The 22713-nt window shown below is 42.7% G+C and overlaps 1 protein-coding gene across 4 annotated transcripts in view; it reads left to right on the forward strand.

Annotated features, from left to right (window-relative positions):
- smoc1 (SPARC related modular calcium binding 1) overlaps positions 1 to 22455 on the forward strand; it is a 246871-nt gene extending 224416 nt beyond the window's left edge. For 3 of the 4 annotated variants that reach the window (XM_087990075.1, XM_087990077.1, XM_087990078.1), the window contains 3 exons: positions 2444 to 2692; positions 9732 to 9781; positions 21816 to 22455. In XM_087990075.1, coding sequence (XP_087846201.1) covers positions 2444 to 2692; positions 9732 to 9781; positions 21816 to 21832 — 316 coding nt within the window. In that variant the 3' untranslated portion in view covers positions 21833 to 22455. The remainder of the gene's footprint in view (positions 1 to 2443; positions 2693 to 9731; positions 9782 to 21815) is intronic. The other variant, XM_087990076.1, reaches the window with a different exon arrangement.
- The last annotated feature ends 258 nt before the right edge of the window (positions 22456 to 22713 follow it).

The raw sequence follows: 22713 nt of genomic DNA on the forward strand, positions 1-22713 counted from the left end.
GTCTCTAGGTGCCCTTGAGAAAGTGACAGAGAGCTGCCTTCTTGAACCACTTCCGTCCACTTGCTGTGAACCGTGATGCCATTAGGGAGGACATTCCAGGATTTTGACCCAGCGACAGTGCAGGAACAGTGACATATTTCCACATCAGGATGATGAGTGGCTCGGAGGGGAACTTGCAAAAAACTCATGCAAAAAATGTTTGAATCATCACCTTTATTTGTGCACTTGCTTCTTACCTGCAATTACATGGGTGTTCCCATGTATCGGCTGCCCTTGTCCTTCTAGGTGGAAGAAGTCATGGGATTGGAAGTGCTGCCTGAGGATCTTTGACGAATCTCTGTTGTGCATCTTGTAGATAGTACACATTGCTGCTATTGAGTGTCAGGGTGGAGGGAGTGGACGCTTGTGAAAGTGGTGCCAATCAAGCGGGCAGAGGGCACTCAGATGCCTTCGGGAAAATGAGGCAATATGTCATGGATTATTTGTTCCTGTTTTACCTGCATGCCTGGCTTGTGCCTGCATTAGGTAAAGATATTCCTTTAGCTATTCAAAGAAGGACAGTGGTTTCTCTCAGACTTGACCAAGATTCGTCCCTCAGCCAATCCACCAAAACAGATTAGCTGGTCATTTACCTCCTTGCTAAGACCAAATTGGTACCTGTATTTCCCTCCGTCACTGAAATGCCTGCAATTCAAAATTAATTCATTGACTGTCGGTGCTTTGGGTGCAAACCCAAGGATGCTAAAACCCTGATATAAATTCATTCCCTTCTTCTGTTCGTTAAAACATCCTATTTTGCAGGGTATTCACCTCAACCATCTCCAATCCCAGATTTTAAGATTAAGCAATGGCTTCCAGTACCTGAAACCTTCATTTTGACAAGTTGCTGGCATCAGGAATTATTCCTCCCTGTTAAATGGCAAATAGCCTGATAAAGCCCAAACAAAACCAGAAAAAGAGAGCCAGAGAGAAAAAGAATTGGACAGTAAAAGGAGTGTGGCTAATGGTCAGCCAGGATAATGAATGGCTGTGAATGGGGACTGTTAGTGACTGCCAATGGGTAGTGTGTAATAGCAGGTTGTCCTGGAGGGAACAGTCCTTATGGAATGTTGACAAGGGAATGGAGAGGAATATGTGTCTGATGGTGGCACCTTGCTGGACAGGGCAGGAATGGCGGCTAATGGTCCTCTGGGTGTGCTTCTTTTGGGATAGTGGGTGAGGTCAAAGGGGGAACCCTTTCACTGTTATGGGAGAGATGAGAGGGAGTGAGGGCTGAAATGTGGGAGATGGGTCAGGGTCCTGCCAACTACAGTGCCAGGGAATGCTCGATTAAGGAAAAAAGCGGACAGTTTGAAGGTCATCCCCAGCCCCAGAAGCACATCCAGAGGTTCATTAACTGTCATTTCCACCATGTCCATTGGGATGTCACCAGCAGACACATGTTCCCCTTCCTTCAGTTGTCAGCCTTCTGCAAGGATCGATCCCTCTGGGACACCCTGGTCCACTCCTCTTTCACTCCAAACACACTCCCAAGGTGCCTTCCCCTGCCCATTTAATGCCCCCTCCTCTGAGTCCAAGGTCCCAAATACACCTTCCAGGTGAAGCAGCAATTTATGTGCACTTCACACAATCTAGTCTACCGTATTTGCTGCTCACACTGTGGTCTCCTCTACATTGGAGAAGTGAAGCGTTGACTGGTTGACCCGGACTCAAAATCGAGTTCAACAAATTTATGACATGAGCATCTTTCCTAAGTTCTCCACACTTACGCACACGTGCACATGCACACTCGTGCACAAACACACCGGGCCTTGTTGTCACATGAGCTGCTATTACACATAACCCATTATTAGCCTTTAAAGTCCCTATTAACAGCTACTCATACCCCCTACGCTGATTGTTATCCTCTCCTTTGCCTCTCCAACTGTTTCTCTCTCACTTTAGGCTCTATCTCCACCTGTCACTTACTCCTTACTCCCTCCCCCATTCTATCTTCTGCATTAAAAAAAACATTTTCCTAGCAACCATCAGTTCTGAGGAAGAGTCACCAAACCCAAAACGTTAACTCTGATTTCTCTCCGCAGATGCTGCCAGACCTCCTGAGATTTTCCAGCAATTTCTGTTTCAGTTTCTGATTTCCAACATCCGCGGTTCTTTCGGGTTTTTTTTTCAGTCTATTAAAGCTTTCCTCCGGGCTGCTTCATAAATAAGCACAGATTGCCAAATGGTAGTTGGCACCAGCACATCTCTTGTTTTATGATACTGTTGTCGTGTTTGTTTGTCGTGTGTGTGTGTGTGTTACTGAAACTGAAACCAGACAAAGGTTATTGTCCCTTGTCAGTGAGAAGCAGATCAGGACGCCTCACCAAGTGTCTCACCTTGTGTTTATTCATTGTGCTGGATGGCAGTCACAACTGATGGAGCTCTTGTGTTCCTGACGCAGGTTTCCTGAGCCCGATCCAAACCACACACTGGAGGAACGCGTCGTACACTGGTACTTTGGTCAACTGGATAAGAACGGCAGCAACAACATCCACAAGAAGGAAATGAAGCCATTCAAACGCTTCTTGAGGAAGAAAGCCAAGCCAAAGAAATGTGGGCGGAAATTCACCGATTACTGTGACTTGAACGAAGATAAAACCATTTCATTGCACGAGCTGAAAGGATGCTTAGGAGTGAAAGAAGGAGGCAAGTAACTATTTACAAAATGACGAATGAAACACTGCAGGTTAGACAGAGACACATTATGTCTGGCAACTTTCAATTTTGGCAGAATATTTAATGTAACTGATTTCCATTTTAACTGAATGGGAAAAAAAAATGGCATTTTACCTGAAACAAATTTCTCTTTCTCCAGCCTTTCTCCCTCCTCCCCTGCAGTGGCTGTACTGCCTCATTAATTTCAAAACAGTTTATTGAACCTAAAGACATTGTTTAGCTAAGTTGCTTCTTATGAAGGTTTTAGAATATCTAAAGCCTTCCATTTCATTTTCCTGTAATGCTGTGTGTGAAAGTATACATGGATCCTGTCTCGATGAATTCTCTGCAAACCTTGCATGGTTGAAAGGACAGAGGAAATCTCCTTTCCCCTCCCAAATATGCTCTAAAGCTCACAAACATCACGTACTGCCCCATTCATTCTCCTATGATGCTTACAGCTTTCATCTTTAATAGTAAAGGGCTAATAACCTTAGACAACAAGTAACAGAAGAAATGTGTCTGATTTATGCATGTATTTCTCTGTCTGTCCCAATTCATGTTTGATTTCCCTTTCATTGATAGTTTGACTTTCCAAAATTCTTTCATCCAATATAGTGAGGGCCTTATTAATTCAATGTGGCAGGTGGAATCCACCAGCGCATCACTTGGTCACACCACATTCAGCAATGGAGATTTTATTAATAATAGATTATTGTTTTCTTCACATAATCCTTCAAAGTTCTTCGACAAAGAATGTTTGATGCATTCGTTTGTACAATTTCTCCCTTACCTTCATTTTAATATCTCTGTTCTTGCATTTTGGAGACAACGTATTGCCTTCGCATTGATTTCCCTTCAGTATCATTTGCCTTTGAGTTTTGGTATTAAATTAGTCAGTAATTTAAGTAAGAAATCAAGAAGCTCAAATCACTATTTTAATGAATTGTTGCTTGGGTTTTTAAAGGGTAAGCAATTGATTTTCAGGCAGTTATACTTTTCTCTTTCAGAGAATCCCGACAGTGTGGATGCAGGCTATTTGGCTCATTGAAAAGCATCCCAACCCGGCCCACACTCTCCCAACCCCCTCCCACCCCCTCAACCCTATCTCTGTAACTCTGCATTTCCCATGGCCATTCCACCTAACCTGCATATCGTTGTTCTGTGGGAGGAAACTAGAGCACCCAGAGGAAACCCATGCAGACACGGGGACAATGTGCAACCCCATGCAGATAGTGACCCGATGGTGTTTGAATTCTGCCATCGTGTCTTTGGTGAATATGTGCTGTAATTTGGGTGTAATTTGGCCACTGAGGAAATTTCCATTCCTCCTTGCTATGGACAATCTCTTCCTAGGGTGCAGTTCTACAGGAAGCACTTATCCTCTAGTAAATCAGTCAAGGAACCAAACTTCTCATCTCTTAGGCCCCCAGCTTTTTGGTTAGACTAAAATCTGGTAAATCAGTGACTGCATTGGAGCTACTTCTCATCTGGAATTGTAAAAAAACCATCAATTTTATTTCCAATTCTGTGGTTCTCCCCACAGATAACACGGAACCAGCCGAGACTCCACAGCACTTTTTTTTTTATTTTTTAATAGCAAAGTTTTGTTTTAAATCCTAAATGAGATAATATGTTTCTTTTCATTCAGAATACTACTTTGGCAATTTTTAAACCAAAAAATAATTACAGTTTCTCCAGAGTCTATGAGCACATTGGAAGTTAGGAATTCAGCTTGTCTGATGTTTCCTGATTGTAAATCCATCATTACTCACTGAATCCTCAAAAAAATGAAACAGAGGGAACAGTTAATGATAGCTAAAGCACACACAAGACTTGCAACTGGTGAAAGACTGCTTAATATTGTTAGTCTGTGTCAAGCCAATTTATTTCTATTAATGCAGCAGCTGATGCTGACAATGAGCATGTGCAGGAAATGCTGCTCCCTATTTGTTGCAGCACAAACAAACATGCCATTTGAAAGGGGATCTGTTTGAAAACTGGGGGAATAGGGTCAGAACTGGATTTGGCTGGGCTTACCTTTGACTGACTCTGGCCAAATTATCCAGACTATCAAGCAGTCTTTTGTTGCTTTCATCAACTACAATAAGGTTGCTGTCACTTGTGTATCTATGTGTGTCAGCATGAGCCAGAACTTTCGAGAGAGGAACGATGTGGAGGGCAGAAACATGGGGAAACGTCGGAACAATGGAAATAAGGCATGACATTTTTATATTTAATGAAGTACTATGTTGATGCAGCTGTCCTTAAAAAAAAATACAAGTATTTGAGAGTTCCAAACAACAATGATAACAACATATATTTATGCAGTGCGTTAACTAATTGAAGTGTTCCAAGGTGCTTTGTTCGAACATTATAAAACAAAATATGGCCACAAAGGTGATATTAGTTGAGACGATCCAAACTCTTTATAGCAGGCATTAAAGGATGAGATTAAATGGAGTAGAGCATATATTGTGGAGCTTGGGGCCAAGCAATTCAAGGCACTGTTACCAACAGTGAAACAATTATAATTGGGAATGCTCAAGAGGCTAGAATTACACTAGTGCAGAAATCTCGAAGCACTGTAGAGTTGGACAACATTATAAAGAGAGGAGGGGAAAAAACCATGGACATATTTGAATGCAAGGATGAGAATTTGTAAGTGAAGAATTTGCTTGGCCAGTAATCCAGAGTGATTTAGAATCTGATTTGATCTACATGTATGAAAAGAATTCCCCTTCGCACTTGTATCCTGAACTTTTACCTTCTCATCAACTTGCTTTGGAAACTGCCCACCTTACGGCTACTGGCATGGCAAAGTGGTCCATAAATTGAGCTATGGTCAGACTGGTCAGCAGCCTTTCCTCCTTTCATAAACTTACTTGTTTTCCCACAGATAGAGAGATCACAGAATCCAAAATTTTTCATTAAAAGGCGTTTCAAACTTTATGAACACATTACACACCAAGACAGATTTAGTAGATAACCAAATGGTCAAGGGCTATAAATGGACCACAAAGGACATCACAGTGGCTCAGTCATTAGCACTGCTGCCTCACAGCGTCGGGGACCAGGGACTGATTCTACCCTTGGGTGACTATCCGTGTGAGTTTGCACATTCTCCCTGTGTCTGCATGGGTTTCCTCTGGGTGCTCCAGTTTCCTCCCACAGTCCAAAGGTGAGACGGATTGGCCATGCTAAATTGCCCTCAGTGTCCAGGATGTATAGGTTAGGTGTGTAAGCCATGGGAATTACAGGGATGAGGTGGGTCTGGGTGGGATGTACTTCATATGGCCAGTGTGGACTCAATGGACTGAATGGCCTGCTTCCACACTGGAAGGAGTTTACAAAAGTAAATTAACATTCTTTTGCCACGGAGACATCTTCGAATACAGTGGACTACGTTGATTTGTGCAGAATGTTTCGGTTTAAAATAAAGGGCTCTGTAATTTTTACGGAGAAACAGAACACTATTGCAAACACTGGATTCCTGGCCTCAGAAATGATTTGGCTTTATTTAGACATTCCTTCAGCAATTTTTTTTGTTCCTTAACTTGTGGTGAAGGGGTGCGATGCTAACTAAATTTCACCGTCGTAGTTGAGGCTGGCACATTTGAGCAGCAGACGGTAAAGTGGAGACAGGAATTCATCCCAATTCCGATTTTCAAGCAAGTAAATCTTCAGGCTTTTATTACAAGCCAGTGGGTACAGCTTGTGCACTGATCAGCGAAAGTAGATGGAAAGTCTTGATTGCAGATGAAAGAAAAAGGTCGTGTTGGGACTGAGTTAAAGAAGGATCTGCCTCTAATGACAATTTCTTCAGGCCTACTGCAGGTCTTTAAGGAGATGTGTTGCCTTCATTCATTGTACATTCTCACTGCGTTAAGATCAAATCAATATCCTATCTGACCCTGTCCTTTCTGTGACTGTATTTCCCTCAGCTTTTCATTCTTCTCACGAACGCAAAAGAAAGATTACAATTATGTTGCACTTTTTAACAATCTCATTACATAGACCATAGAACATTACAGCGCAGTACAGGCCCTTCGGCCATCCATGTTGCACCGACCTGTCATACTAATCTGAAGCCCATCTAACCTACACTATTCCATGTACGTCCACATGCTTGTCCAATGACGACTTAAATGCACTTAAAGTTGGCGAATCTACTACCGTTGCAGGTAAAGCATTCCATACCTTTACTACTCTCTGAGTAAAGAAACTACCTCTGACATCTGTCCTATATCTGTCACCCCTCAATTTAAAGCTATGCCCCCTCGTGCTCGCCGTCACCATCCTTGGAAAAAGGCTCTCCCTGTCCACCCTATCTAACCCTCTGATTATCTTATATGTCTCTATTAAGTCACCTCTCAACCTTCTTCTCTCTAACGAAAACAGCCTCAAGTCCCTCAGCCTTTCCTTGTAAGACCTCCCCTCCATACCAGGCAACATCCTAGTAAATCTCCTCTGCACCCTTTCCAAAGCTTCCACATCCTTCTTATAATGCGGTGACCAGAACTGTACACAATACTCCAAGTGCGGCCACACCAGAGTTTTGTGCAGCTGCAGCATAACCTTATGGTTCTGGAACTTGATCCCTCTGTTAATAAAAGCTAAAACACTGTATGCCTTCTTAATGACCCTGTCAACCTGGGTGGCAACTTTCAAGGATCTGTGTACATGGACACAGAGATCTCTCTGCTCATCTACACTACCAAGAATCTTACCATTAGCCCAGTACTTTGCATTCCGGTTACTCCGATCAAAGTGAATCACCTCACACTTGTCCGCATTAAACTCCATTTGCCACCTCTCAGCCCAGCTCTGCAGCTTATCTGTGTTACTCTGTAACCTACTACATTCTTCGTCACTATCCACAACTCCACCGATCTTAGTGTCATCTGCAAATTTATTAACCCACCCTTCTACGCCCTCATCCAGGGTGCTTTGCAGCCAATAAAACATTTCTGAAATGTAGGCACTGTGTGATTCTTGCGCATTCTGTTTGTGCACAGCAAGATCCCACAAACATGTGATAAAAGAGCACTGAATCTGTTGCTTAATTGATTGAGAGATAAATATTGGCTAGGATATCGGGCATAATTCTTCACTTATAGAGTCATACAGCATGGAAACAGATCCTTTGGTCCAACCAGTCCATGCTGACCATAATTCCAAACTAAACTAGTCCCACCTGCCTGCGCTTGGTCCGCATCCCTCCAAACATGTCTTTTTCATGTACTTACCTAAATGTCTTTTAAATGTTGTAATTGTACTTACATCCAACACTTTCCCTGGAAGTTCATTCCACACACGAATCACTCACTGTGGAAAATATTTGTCCCCCATGTTTTTTTCAAATCTTTCCTACCTTAAAAATATATCCCCTAGTCTTAATCCCTCACCCTAGGAAAAAGACATATATCATTCACCTGATCTGTACCTGTTATGATTTTATAAACCTCTGTAAGGTCACCCTTCAAGCTCCTATGCTCCACTGATAAAAGTCCCAGGCTATCCAATCTCTCCTTAAAAGTCAATCCTTCCATTCCCAGCAACATCCTGGTAAATCTCTGCTGAACCCTCTCCACTCTTCCTCCAACAGGATGACCAGAACTGGACGCAGTCCTTCTTCCAAGTGCTGCCACAGTATCTTTTGCCATCCAGCTGAGAGGGCAGCTCGTGTTTCGACATAATGTCCTCCGCTCCAAAAGACAACATGTCTGACAGGCTTCCGAAAGAAATCAACAAAGTGTTATCCTGAATTAATCTGGTCATCTGCTCCACATTATTTCCCCCACTTTCCGTGCTCCTATGGTCCTTGGCTCTTCACGTGGAATTCCTAATCCAGGATCAGATTTATGCTCCTATTCTTCTATCTGACCATTCTATTGTTTTGTCACCCACATAATGTGCCGAGTGAAACAAAATAATCAAATCCTAAATGTTGACAGCTGGTTCTGGATGGAAGTGTTGAAAATAAAGGCCCAGTCTTTGAGAAAGCCAGGAACAGGATGAATAAAACACTTCACATGTTGTTGTGTTACCTACAGCTGCAACAAGGTTCACTAAGAGATTGCACATCATCTAAAGTGCAAAAATATTTTCTTTCAGCAATACGTACAGTTTGGCTGTTGCAAAGGTATTACTAAGCTGCGGATCTTACCGGGCCCTTGTAGGTTTCATAAACAAGTGCACGAAATAAAATTGAGCAGGAACTGGGTGGTTGGCACATTTGGTCCTTCCTTTTTCTCAGAGTGAACAGAACCTCTGATAGTTCTGTTTTTTTTCTTGTGTTTTTTTATTTTCTCCCCTGCACCCATGTTGTGTGTGTGCAGGTGTAGGACACAGTGAAGAACAACAAATGTGTAAATCTTTATTTATATTCCACCACCAGGAAGAAAGGAAACACCTGAGTGGCCAGGGACGAGCAGTGCCCTTCATTTTGTCCATCAATCAGTTCAAACAGTTTGTTCATTGGTGGGCGAAAAGTCTCACCTCTGTCTACAACCTCAGAATGACCACAGCCTCATTTATTCGGGTTCGAACATGTGAGCTGTCATAATAATTTGCTCCCCACCCCTACCCCCCTCCTCCCGGAGACCCTCAATTTTTTCAGTTGCTTTTCTTGCCCTTTTTTTTCTTTTCGCTGTTCTCCTATTGGGCTTCAGTGTCTTCCTCAGCTGACCTTTTCACGTGACCCTCACATTCCTGATGAAGGGCTCATGGCCGAAACATCGACTCTCCTGCTCCTCAGATGCTGCCTGAGCTGTTGTGCTTCATCTAGCGCTGCCCTTCCCAATTCTGGCTCTCCAGCGTCTGCAGTCCTCACTTTCTCCTTTACCTGTGTGCGTCTAACAGTGTGTGACGGTAAACTGGTGATCCATGGAGCCGCAGCTTTGGCTTCTAGCCCAAAGTCTGCATTTGGTTGCACTCCTTTCTGGTCGTCAATCCAGACTGCGTACGTTTCTCTGTTATTGTCAGGGTGATGAAGTTAATCTTTGACCTTTCCACCTTTTCTTTGCAGGTAGCAGTGCGAGTGGCCTCTCAAATGGAAGAAGACAAGGAACGAACCCTTTCAGTAAGGCTTAGCTTCTCTCATGGGTTGTAGCTATCGCAGACTATGCTCTGACCCCGCCAGGGGGGCGGGGTTGAGGGATAGGTGGGTGATTGACAGGTGCAGCTGGTGAGTGAGGTGATGTTGAATCCTCCGAATCAAAAGCAAAATGGTTATTTTCCCACATTCGAAACACACTCCTCCCCGGACAGGTGGGCTCAGGAACGTGCTGTTCCCGCTAAATCCCTCGGCATGGCTGGAGGCTGTAGGCCTGTTAAATTTCTGAAGAGGAAAAGGTGAATGTCTAGCTGTTTGTTTGTGGGCAATGCTTGGCAAGAAAGATGGGAAAGCTTGTGCCAGTAGGGTATGTGTCACGAGGAAGAAAGTTTCCAGAGCATGTTGAGACATCATGGCCGACTGTCCCCCAATTCAAGGACCATGTCTACTCAGGGGAGCAGGCTTCTGCCGTGACTGTACATTTGTGACTGACCCATTCTTGACCCAGTGGGCCAAACAGGCTATCAAGATCCGCAGTGCAGGATTTGCTTACCTTCACTGCCACTCTTCAACGAGAGTGTCACAGTGTCTTTTAAGCATTATCTTTGTCACCCCTCAGAAAATTGGCCATTTTAGAGTTGTGAGCGGTGGACCTGGTATGTGCAAATACTTTAATATCAACTATGCATGGTGTGCAGTGCACTATAGTTGGGAAGATGTTTCCATTGGTCAGAGAGACTAGCACCTGAGGGCACAGCCTTAGAATAAACAGAAGACCTTTCAGAACAGAGATGAGGAGAAACTTCTTCAGCCAGAGATTGGTGAATCTGTAGAATTCACTGCCACAGAAGGCTGTGGAGGCCAGGTCATTGAGTATATTTAAGATGGAGATAGATAGATTCTTGATTGTCAAGGGGATCAAGGGTTGTGGGGACAATCGTTTGAGAAACTTATCAGTCATGATTGAATGGCGGAGCAGAATCAATGGGCTGAATGGCCTAATTTCTGCTCCTGTGTCTTATCATGGTCTTTTTTTTAGATTAGATTACTTACAGTGTGGAAACAGACCAACAAGTCCACACCGCCCCGCCGAAGCGCAACCCACCCATACCCTTACGTTTACCCCTTACCTAACATTACGGGCAATTTAGCATGGCCAATTCACCTGACCTGCACATCTTTGGACTGTGGGAGGAAACCGGAGCACCCGGAGGAAACCCACGCAGACACAGGGAGAACGTGCAAACTCCACACAGTTAGTCGCCTGAGGCGGGAATTGAACCCGGGTCTCTGGCGCTGTGAGGCAGCAGTGCTAACCACTGTGCCACCGTGCCGCCCATATTATAGCTGATTTTGCAGGAGACTTGTGTGAATGACAGAGAACAACTGAACATCACTCCACTGGGTGGGGACCAGTGAGCCAGAGGTGAAGGCAATCTGCAAAGACGAGAGAATAATAAACAGGATCAACAAGTGATGTGTTTCGAAGCCTTGTCAATGCAGGGAGTAGGGTGATGAAGAACAGTGCTTTCGGGCAAAAGTTCTAACGAGTCGGATGTGGTGATTGAAAAGTCAGGGTTCAGAGAGTGGCGATGGAGCAGATTGCAGTAGTAATAGTTGGGATCATTATTCCCTGCCCAGTTATATCATCCAATACACTCAGCTCTGTTATTCTGGACTATAGATTTTTTTTAAACTTGGGTTGTGTCTAATGTACATTGAGAGAAAGTGAGGGCTGCAGATGCTGGAGATCAGAGCTGAAAATGTGTTGCTGGAAAAGCGCAGCAGGTCTGGCAGCATCTGTGAAGAGAAATCAAAGTTAACGTTTCGGGTCTGATGACCCTTTCTCAGGACAATGTATTAGTGTTCTCTGAGAGGAAGAGCACCCAACCCTGGGCAAGGTGTTGCAAACTCCGTCCTATGGATATGTTACAGAAGGGTGGTTTCAACTATTGAAACTTTCAACTCTTCAACACTCATGTGTCCTGCCAATCATCACCATGCAGTCACAGGCAAATGCTTTTTCACACTTGCTGATGATCATCCACTCTGTGTGTTTTGTGTTTCAAGTTCCATCTACGTAAAGCACCATTTGCCATTGTTATTTTTGATTGTGGGATATGGGCATTGCTGGCTGGACCACTATTTATTGCCCATTCCTAGTTGCCCTTGTGAATGTGGTGGTGAGTTGCCATCTTGAACCACTACAGTCTTCAAGTCTGCACGCTGTAGTTAGACCCACAATGCTGTTAGGGAAGGAGTTGCCATAATTTTAACTCAACGACACTATCAGGACAGTGAGTGATTTGGGGGTAACTTATAGGCAGTGGTGTTCCCGTGTATCTGCTGCCCTTGTCCTTCATGATTTTGGAAGATGCTGCCTAAGCAGCGTTGATGAATTTCTGCATTGCATCTTGTAGATAGTAGACACTGCTGCAACTGAGCAATGGTGGTGGATGGAATAGATATTTGTGGATGTGGTGACAGTTAAGTGGACTGCTTTGTCCTGGATGGTGTCAAACCTCTTGAACTTTGTTGGAACTATGCCTATCCAGCCAGTGGGGAGTATTCCACCACACTCCTGACTTGTAGATGGTGGACAGGCTTTGGGGAGAGAGAGGAGGTGAGTTACCTGCTGCAGTAGCCTTAGCCTCTGACCTGCTCCTGTAGCCACTCTGTTTACATAGCTCGTCCATTTCTAGTCAAAAGAGATTCCACTCCCTCAGTCCAGCAAGAATGTGAAGAAAGCTATAGTGCTCCAGCCACAGTTATGTGTTCATTCCAGCAGGCACAACAAGTCAAAGGATGGCCTTTAAGAGATACCAGCTGATGGAATGGCTGGTGACTCTGACATACATGAATACAGAGAGCATTAACCAAGCAGGGAAAAGCTTGAAGGAGTGAGTCATGGGGTAAGGCACACAAAACTCAATTAATTGCTCTTGCACACATCATTTGCACCATCTCCTGTGTGTAGTATAGTTATCACTAGCTGGTGTTGCACTGGTAATTTAAGTAAGCGAGTAGTGGAAAGTTGGAATAATGCCTTTATTTTAAGGTGTGTGTGTGTGTGTTTTAATTGTGCAACATGATTCCTGCACCCATTTCCAAGTAAGACCCCGGAGCATTCTTGTTGATAAAGCCACAAAATAAACAGCATTAACATCTCTGGATTTTAGCATAAAAATTTACAGTGTGGGAAGAGGCCATTCAGCCTCTGCTCACTTTCTAGCTCATGATTCTTAGCCTTGTAGGATATGGCATTTCAAGTTTATAACTAGAAGCATAGGCCAAAGAGTTAAAGGTACATTTTTACAGCAGACTCATTTTTACATGAGACTGCAGAGTATTGCATACTGTTTTGGCATTCCATTCTAACAAATGAATTAAAGCTGTAGTAAGCCATCAAAATGACAAAAGGATCAGTGAAAGTTATGAGATTCAGTTAAGTCATTTAATGTTCAGGGAGTAAAAGATGTGGCATCAATTTAACAAAACATTACAGAGAGCAAGCAGGGATGTTAAATTAAAGTTGTTGGTTCATCAAATAATTTGCCAAAGTGAGTGGTTTAGTTCGAGTGGAATGTGATTAACTTTATTGCGGGAGCATTACTGTGTAATATCACTGAACTACTAATCCAGAGGCACAACTTAATGTTCTAGGGGAAAGAGTTCAAATCCCCCCACTCTAAATGGCAGAACTTAAAGTCACTTCATAAATCTGGAAGTTTGCCCAAAAGTTACAATTATCCCCAATTGTTGTTGAAAACCATCAGGTATGTGAATAACCTTTAGGGAAAGAAATCTGCTGTCCTTAAACTATCTGGCCTACAGTTGACTCCAAGCTTGCAACAATGCAGTTGACTCTTAACCCCCATCCCAAAGGGCCTAACGAGCCAGTGAGTTCAAGGGCACTTAGGGACGGTGATGTCCACATCCCAAAAAAGTATAAAGGAAGAAAATAATTGCGGTAACAAAGTAAATACAGGCAATGCAAATTGAGTCCAGTCTGTGGGATCAACTTTCAATTGCTCCTGCAAAGAACGATTATGAGAGCGTAAGAACTAGGAGCAGGAGTAGACCATCTGTCCCATCGAGCCTGCTCTGCCATTCTTTTCATGGACTCAGTTCCACTTACATGCCTGCTCATCATAAACCTTTAATTCATTTACTGTTCAAAATGTTATCTATCCTTGCCCTAAAAGCATTCAATGAGGTAGTCTTAACTGCCTCACTCAGCATGGAATTCCACAGATTCACAACCCTTTAGGGTGAAGAAGTTGCTCCTAAACTCAATCCTAAATCTGATCCCTGTTATTTTGGGTTTCTAGTTTCACCTACCAGTGGAAACAACCTCCCTGCTTCTGTCTTATCTACTCCATTCATAATTTTGTATATTTCTATAAGATCCCCCATCATTCTTCTAAATTCCAATGAATATGGTCCTGGGTCTACTCAATCTCTCCTCATGAACCAACCGTCTTAACTCTGGAATCAACCAAGAAAACCTCCTCCAGTGCCAGTACATCCTTTCTCAAATAAGGAGACTAAAACTGTACATGGTACCCCTAGTGTGGCCTCACCAGCACCCTATATGCCTGCAGCATAACCCCCCTGCTTTTAAACACCACCCCTCTAGCAATGAAGGACAATATTCCAATTGTCTTTTGCACAATGAATCACTGCTCTCACACAATTATGGAGTTATGCTCCATGGCTTATGAAGGAGGAAAACAGACAGGGGTACTTAATCCGATGCAGAAAATTCACTGCTTTTGCGCAAGACCCAAACACTTCCGAGCAGTCTAAACCTAAAACGTGCAGAAAATATATTTTGAAAGTCGGAGAAAGGGAAGAAAAGGGAAGAAAAGCAATTGAACTTCAGAAACGAAGAGCTTCTGACTTCCAAAATGTATTTGTTATTATTATTTTTCTTGTCCCCAGGGCAAGGGCAGCCGTGTGCAATGCTTTTCTGACCTGTAAATTGACCTCCAACTATTTAATTCATTGCCTGTCAATTTCATGTCATGTGGAACTGTGATCCAACCTTCCCTACAAACCTGTTAACCTGACATTAACATGTCAATTCTTGACAGAAGAAAAACAACTGTACTTGTCCCACTTTCTGCTTTTAAATAACTGTTAAAGGTTTCTCCAAGAAATCGTTGCCAGTTTGGTTGAGCCCAACAGCATGATTTTGCTCAAGTTTTAATCGCTATTTCCAAGGGACCTCCCTTATGATCAGCTCAGCTCTAAAAGAAACCTAGTTGTGCTATCACCGAGACACCTTTCTCTGTCAACGTTTGTTGTCTGGGTTAAAATGAAGCAGCAGCAATTCTCAACCTGAGCATTATTAGATAAGATAATGGTTCTGAAAGACTTAATAGTGGAGGCTACGTTAATCCCCACACAATCTAATGACGCCATAAGAACTTTGGTTAGGAAAAGTAAAACATGGTAGGATCTTTGGCAAAGGTGAGGACTGCAGGTGCTGGAAATCAGAGTCTACATTATAGTGGTGCTGGAAAAGCACAGCCGGTCAGGCAGCATCCGAGGAGCAGGAAAACCAATGTATCGGGCAAAAGTCCTTCATCAGGACTCATAGGATTTTGTCAATTGAAGACCTATGCCATAGTCTTCATAGCAAGTGCCATACAATGCAATTTCCAAAAAGGAAGAATGCATCCATTATCCCCTTCCATGGCATTTAATGGCATTACTTTTGCTGAATTCTTCCATTGTCAACATACTGGGCATTACCATTGACCAAAAATAGACTTGTCACATTGAGATTGTGGGCTACAAGAGTCAGTCAGGGGCTGGGAATAGAGTGACAGGTAACTTGCTGTATGTCTCTCAAAGCGTGTTCACCATCTACAAGGTTCGCAGCCAGAGTGTGATGGAATGTTCTCCATTTAACTGGATGAGCGCTGCTCCATCAACACTCAAGAGGTTTGACACCATCCACGACACAGCAACATTCTGGATTCAAATACCTTATCCAACCCCTTCCAAACTCAGTTCCTTCACCGCCATAGTGGCAGCAGTGTGTACCATCTATGAGATGCAGTGAAAGGTTCACTTGAGAGCTGAAACTCTGTTCTTAACAGTACTGTGGATATACCTCACCACATGGACTTCAGCAGTTCAAGAAGGCAGCTCACCGTCCCCCTCTCTACGATAGTTAGGGATAGGCAATAAATGCTGGCTTAGTCTGCAATCACCACATCCTGTGATTGAGTGAATAATGAACATATCTAACTCACTCATGTAGCTTGTACCTAATTACTATCAGGTAATAAATAGCATCTTGATCAAGACATGAACTCTTTTTATCAGGGCTCACTGATAGATTTTCTCTATTATAAACCACTGACTGTGAGCTTTGATTTGTGTGACTGTTTTATGAGCTCTGAATGACATTAAATTTTTTGAAGAGGGTTTGGATGGATGATTATTTATTTTGACAGTTTTATGAGCATCTTGAAAACTTTCAAGTGTTACCATTGGACTAATGAGTCTGTCACTAGTGAGTAATCATGAAAGGCTAGGGTTTTTTTTAATCACACAGTGTTTATTGTTCATCCCTATTTGGGAAGGCAATGTACCTCCTCCTTGAGCCGCTGCAGTCCACTTGTTGTAGGTACACCTACACAATTGATGAGAAATTTTGAAGGAGACATGGGAATTATAGAAGGAGATTGGTGTGGGGAAGGGTGTTGGGGTTTTGGAAGGTTAGTAGGGGTGATGGTTTGGGTGCCAGACACTCATTTATATGACTGGTCCATTGCCTCACCTCCATTCCTGTCTCCATGTTATTTCCAGAGGCCGAGACCTGGACTCTAGTCTGTCTCCATCTCCCCACCATGCGTGAGGTGGGCAGTGCCAGGCAGGAAGTGGATCAACAATGTTGAATAACTTACTGACTTGTCCCTGGAATGAATATCCAGGCCAGAGTGTCAATACATGTATGATCCACTTCCATGATTGATACCCATCAATTTGATAAGAAAACATGCTCACCAAGGTTTATGAATAAAATAAAAATGTCATTTGTTTAAAGATATCAGATTCTAGAGTTAAAGGTTAAATATTTCAGTGACTTTTTGAAGTGTAAATATTTCAATTAATAGTCAATTCTGTCTGAAGTTCATTTAAGCACTGGGCGTACTCTAATCGGCTCTATCTTTTATTTCAGAAATCACTGCATCTTTGTGAAGGAATGTTATTAGCTTAACACTGAATATATTGCTAGTCAAGTGTTGAGACCCATCATAAGCTGAATGATTGAAGAAAATCTAAATGATGTATTGGACCGATGAGGTTGACATTTTACATATTGTGTCCCCGCCCCATCTCCTGCTGGACCCATTCTCACATGAATATGGGGAGGTAATGGCCTAGTGATATTATCACTGGACTGTTAAACCACAGACCCAGGTAATGAGCTGGGGACCCAGTTCCGAAACCCACCATGGTGGACGGTGGAATTTGAATTTGATAAAAATCTGGCATTAAGAGTCTAATGATGGCCACAAATCTGTTGTTGGAAAAACCCAATCTGGTTTCCTTTAGAGAAGGAAATTGCTATCCTTACCTGGTCTGGCCTACATGATACCACACCCATTGCCATGTGGTTGACTCTTAACTTGCCTCAAAGGAGTTTGGAAAACCTCCTCTACCCGTGGTCATGCTGATACTTTAGTTACATTGGAGATAAAAATATCCAACTGTACTGCAATCTCAAGCCCCCCTCCAGATCTTTTGAGTTTTATTTAGCCACAACAAATCCACAGCTATGGAGAGTGAGTGTGAATATGGTTCATTAAGAGCAAAGTATTAAAACTCGAGATGAACAAGTAGGTCAGTAAAGGCGCCAGTTTAAGAATGAACTATGACAGAAAATGAAAACAGAAATTTTATCTTGGGCAGTACTTTATTAGCTGTTTTTACACACACCCAAAGGAACTTCCATATTAGTTGGGACTTTTTGTTGAGCAATTGAGTTATCATCTCTTTTGTGGTACAGCTCAAGACAGATTTCTTCCCGTAGAGTTGAATTCAAAATTACTCAGATCATTTCATACTTGCATTCAATTAAGTGGAAGGTAATCAAAGATAAATCGAGGTTAAGTCAGCTTGGTTATCCTTAGATATCAAACTCAGTAGTGTAACATTATATAGGAGCGCGGCAGGTCAAGCAGCATCAGAGGAGAATGGGAGTCGATGTTTCAGATCAGAACCCTGTCTTGAAGCCAGCCAACCCTTTTGATGCTGCTGGACCTGCCACATTTCTAGTCAAAACTAAATGTTGTCTAGGCCTTGATCTGTGCAGGGAGAAGCTGCTTCATTAGCTGTGGAGTCACAAATGATGCTCAATATTGTTCAATCATCAGTGAACATCTGCAGTTCTGACATTATGGTAGAAGCAAGGTCACTCATAAAGCTACTGAAGATAATTGGGCCTAGGACACTACCCTGAGGAACTCCTGCAGCAATGACCTGGATGTGGGATCATTGGTCTCCAATATCCACAATATTCCTCCATTGTACCAGACTCAAACCAGTAGAGAATTTCCCTGAGTCCCTGTGGGTCAATCTTACAAAGGTTCCCAATGTCACAGTTGGTCAAATTCTCCCCTGATGTCAAGAGTAGTCACTTTCACTTCACTTCTCGAATTCGGCACTTTTGTCCACGTGTGGACCAAGGCTGTGGTGACATCTGGAGTTGAGTGGTCCTGGTAGAACCCAATCTGAGAATTGGCAATGAAGTTATCGGGGAGTTGGAACAGCTTGATAGCACTGTTGGCGATACCATTCATCACTGTGTTGAGGATTGAGAGGAGTCAGATGGCGTGGTAACCTAATGTGGAAAGGAGCTTTCTGCTCCATTTTCTACATTGAAAAGTAGATGTCAGTGTTGTTGCTGGACAGGATCAGCCTGGCTGAGAGGCTCACTTTGCTCTGGTGCCCAAGTCTTCAGTGCTAATTCTTTTTTTTAATTCACTGGTGGAATGTGGGCATTGTTGGTTGGCTAACGTTTTATTGCCCATTCCTAGTTGCCCTTGAGAAGGTGGTGGTGAGCTGCCTTCCTTAACCGCTGCAGTCCACCTGCTGTGGGTTGACTCACAATGCCCTTAGGGTGGGAATTCTAGGATCTTGACCCAGCGACAGTGAAGGAACGGTGATATGTTTCCAAGTCAGGATGGTAGTGGCTTGGAGGAGAACTTGCTGCTCTTATCCTTAGAGATGGAAGTGGTTGTAGGTTCAGAAGATGCAGCGTGAGGACCTTTGGTGAATTTCTGCAGTGCATCCTGCAGATAGTACACACTGCTGCTTTGGGGAGCTATGAGGTGAGTTATCCCCCGCAGTATTCCGAGCCTCTGGAATGCCATGAGGGTTCGTCTAGTGTACTGGGCTACATTCCATGATATCGCACCTCATTGTGTAAACCTCATTGGCTGAAGACTGGCTGTAATGATGGTGGAAACCTCAGCAGCAATTCTAGCCAAAGGTGGTTCAGAACATCTCAATCCTGACCATCGCTGCTGAGCTCAACTATCAAATGGACCCACTCTCTCCCATCTCACAAACGTGAGAAAGAAACACCAGTATGCTATGTACCATCGAACAGTGATGATAATGTTAAATTAGAATGGCTGGTGGCATTTTATCTGCTTTCCAACTTCCCCAGAGTCAGGTGTCTGGGGAAGTGAAACATGAAAATAATTGCTTCTGACAAGATGTTTTATTCACTGCATATTTATTTTATTACGCTCAGCTGCCATTGTCTAAAAGGAAAAGTATGGCATAGATTAGAAAACGATTCCCTGCTATGCTTCTACAGGGTACAATTTACTCATTACCCAAAATTTCTCAGAGGTTCACCTCTGCCAAACCATCTGGATCCAATCCGATCTGTCAAAATATGCTCCTGCCCAATGCCAGCTGTGCTACCAGTTTTTCAGCGACCAACAAGTGGCCATTCGGGCTGCTCAGAGGGTGTGCTGCTACCCCTATTTCCAAACATTGTTTTAAGCAAAATATATGCGGGTGATGGCTTCATTCAAGGAACTTCCTGGATGAGATCAGTGATTGACTTTTATTTCAAAGGGGTTGGAGTGTAAGTGTAGAGTGGTTTTTCTAAAACTAGACAAGGCACCTGCCAGACTGCAGCTTGAATACTGTGAACAGTTTCTGGCCCCTTACCTAAGGAAAGATGGGCTGGTATTGGACGTAGTGCAGAGACAGCTCACTCAGTTGATAGCAGGCATGGGGAGACTGTTTATTATGGAATGAAGTTGCCCCTGTACACATTGGAGTTTAGAAGGCTGAGAGGAGACTCACTGAAAAATCCAGGATTCTTAGGAGACTTTACAGGGCAGATGCAGACAGGCTGTTCCCCCTTGTGGGAAGAGTCTAGAACCAGAGGTAAAATCTCAGAGTAAGGAGTCACCCATTTAAGCCAGAGATGAGGAATTTCTTCCATCAGAGGGTTGTGGTATTCTTTACAGCAGACAGCTAGCGAGATTGGGTCGTTAAGTGTATTCAAGGCTGTGATCAACCGAGGAAATCAAGGTTTACAGGGAAAGGCAGGAACGTGGAGCTGAAGATTGTCATATAAGCCATGATCTCATTGAATGGCTTGCAGATTTGATGGACTGAATGGCCTAGTTCCTCTCCTATCCCTTATGGTCTTACCTGTTCTTGTCTACAAATTCTTAAGAGTATTCTAACCAGTCTGCACTCATTTCATGTAAAGTTGCATATGTCGTTGATCTTGGGAGATGCAAGATATCAGGAAGATTAATTCATTTCTTTTTTGGCTGTCACCCTGCAATGACCTTCTATTTCAGGGGACGGTCAAAACTAGGGAACTTATTTTTAAGTTGAGAGGAGAACAATTTAAAAGGGACCCGATGGGCAAACTTTTCACACCAAGGGATGTTCATTTTTGGAATAAACTGCTTGAAGAAGCTGTAGATGCAGGTACAATTACAACATTTAAAAGACATTTGAACAAATACATGAATAGGAAAGGTTCAGAGGGATATCGGCCAGACGCTGGCAAGTGAGACTAGTTTAGTTTGGGAAACTTTGACATAGACTAGTTGTACTAAAGGGTCGATTTCTATGCTGTATGACACTATTAACATTTAACACCTTTTCAACTGTTGTAAGCACGGCTGTTAGGTTCAATGTTAAGACTTCCCATTGGTCTTAAATCTGTAATGGAAGTTGAACCATGTAATCAAAAGATAGAGCTACTGTAATGCAAGTGAAAAGATCAAGTATATTACATTAGGTTAAAGCTTTAGTTCCTATTTTACATAAGCCAGAATGTCCTCACTACAAAGTAAATGGTTCCTTCTTGGGTTAAGGTTTCCCTCCCTTTTTTCCATTTTGGGCTGTGGCTCAGTGGGTAGCATGCTCGCCTCTGTATCACGAGGTTTTGAGTTCAAGTCCTACTCCTGGGTTTGAGCACAAAGATCAAGGCTGACACTTGGCTGCTGTCTCAGAGGAGCCCTTTCTCAGAGCAGATGTCATAACTGATTCCTCTTAGGTCGATGTTAAAGTTCCATTCACACTCTTTTGAGTTGAGTGTCGTATGTAGGGAAGTTAATCCCAATGGTCAGGTCAATATTTATGCCTCAATCTGTGTCACAAACAAACAGATCATTGGGGCAACACCGCATTGCTGTTTCTGGGAGTTTGTTGAGTGCAAATGAGTTACTATGTTAGCAGTAGCTACACTTTAAAAAGCATTTGATTGGCTGTGAAGTGATTTGAACCATCTAGAGACTGTGAAAAGTACTATATAAGTATAAGTCTCTATTTCATGCCAAATTTTACAGATGATGAGGTCTTTGACTGGCATGTCATACATTAAGTGTAAAGGTATTAGTTTGTTTCTGCGAGTTCTAGATACACTGAAAATTGTCCAGTTACTTAGTAATTGCTCTTTTCACAGTTAAGTTGAAGGTGAACGACATTAACAATCTGAGAAGTTAGTCTTGGCCGAACTGAACACTAATGCATTCTCATTTCTCTTTGTTTGTAGTAGGACGTTTAGTGTGAAGGATAAGTGGAGCCTTGAGGGGAGACAGTGAATAAAACCAGTGCTTCTATAAGTGGGCACGATGAAATGGCAATATCCTGAATGCAAGAAGTGTCGCCAAAAGTTTGCACTTTTAAAAAAAAAATTGTATACCATTATAGATTGTATACCATTATAGATTGATTATAGAAGAACGATGCAAGTTTCTAAACAGCTACTGATTTTTTTTGTTTGAAAAAAGTTGAACCTTAGTGGTTTGGACAGAACAAAACTTGAGGAGATATTTAATTGTACAGTTCTGGTGTACAGTTGGTTGCATCACTGCGTCTGTGGCATTTAGTGCTGCCCTTGTCCTTAATCACATACAATGTATGTGTGGTTTCTGTAATCAACAGGCTTTTCATTGACAGATCCTTTGTTGCTAACTTTAGTCACAACCTGAGGAACAAAGTACGACTAGTGAAAAAGACTGTTAGAATGGAAGAGAGCTCTTCTCCAATGGCTAATGGAAGCAATGTCTTGTAGATGTCAAAGCTTACAAAAAAATATTCAATCTTATGGCTTTTCCTTTCCATTACAATTAAAATGCATAATGTTTTCCAACACAGTGCATTTCTGATTTACTAATAAAACTATAGAATGAGGAAGTTGTTTGGTGTTTTGATTACTTGTTTATCCATGTGCTCCTTTCCTACAGAGTTAAACAGACTTAAAAAAAACCCAAAATGGTTCAATTTTGAAGAAATAAGCTTGATGGCCTGTGAAGAATTTTCAATTTGTCTCATCCCTTCCTCAAAATCAGACTACAAAGTAGGACCAGGGAGGAAGTGAACCTTTCAGCTCAGCGAGCAAACCTACATCCGAAGTAACTTAGTACTGGCTTAGTACTTTAGAGGTCCAA

This window comes from Chiloscyllium plagiosum, unplaced genomic scaffold, assembly GCF_037043375.1.
Source record: "Chiloscyllium plagiosum isolate Xiang-an unplaced genomic scaffold, Cpla_swu_hap1 HiC_scaffold_8, whole genome shotgun sequence".
Taxonomy (NCBI): domain Eukaryota; kingdom Metazoa; phylum Chordata; class Chondrichthyes; order Orectolobiformes; family Hemiscylliidae; genus Chiloscyllium; species Chiloscyllium plagiosum.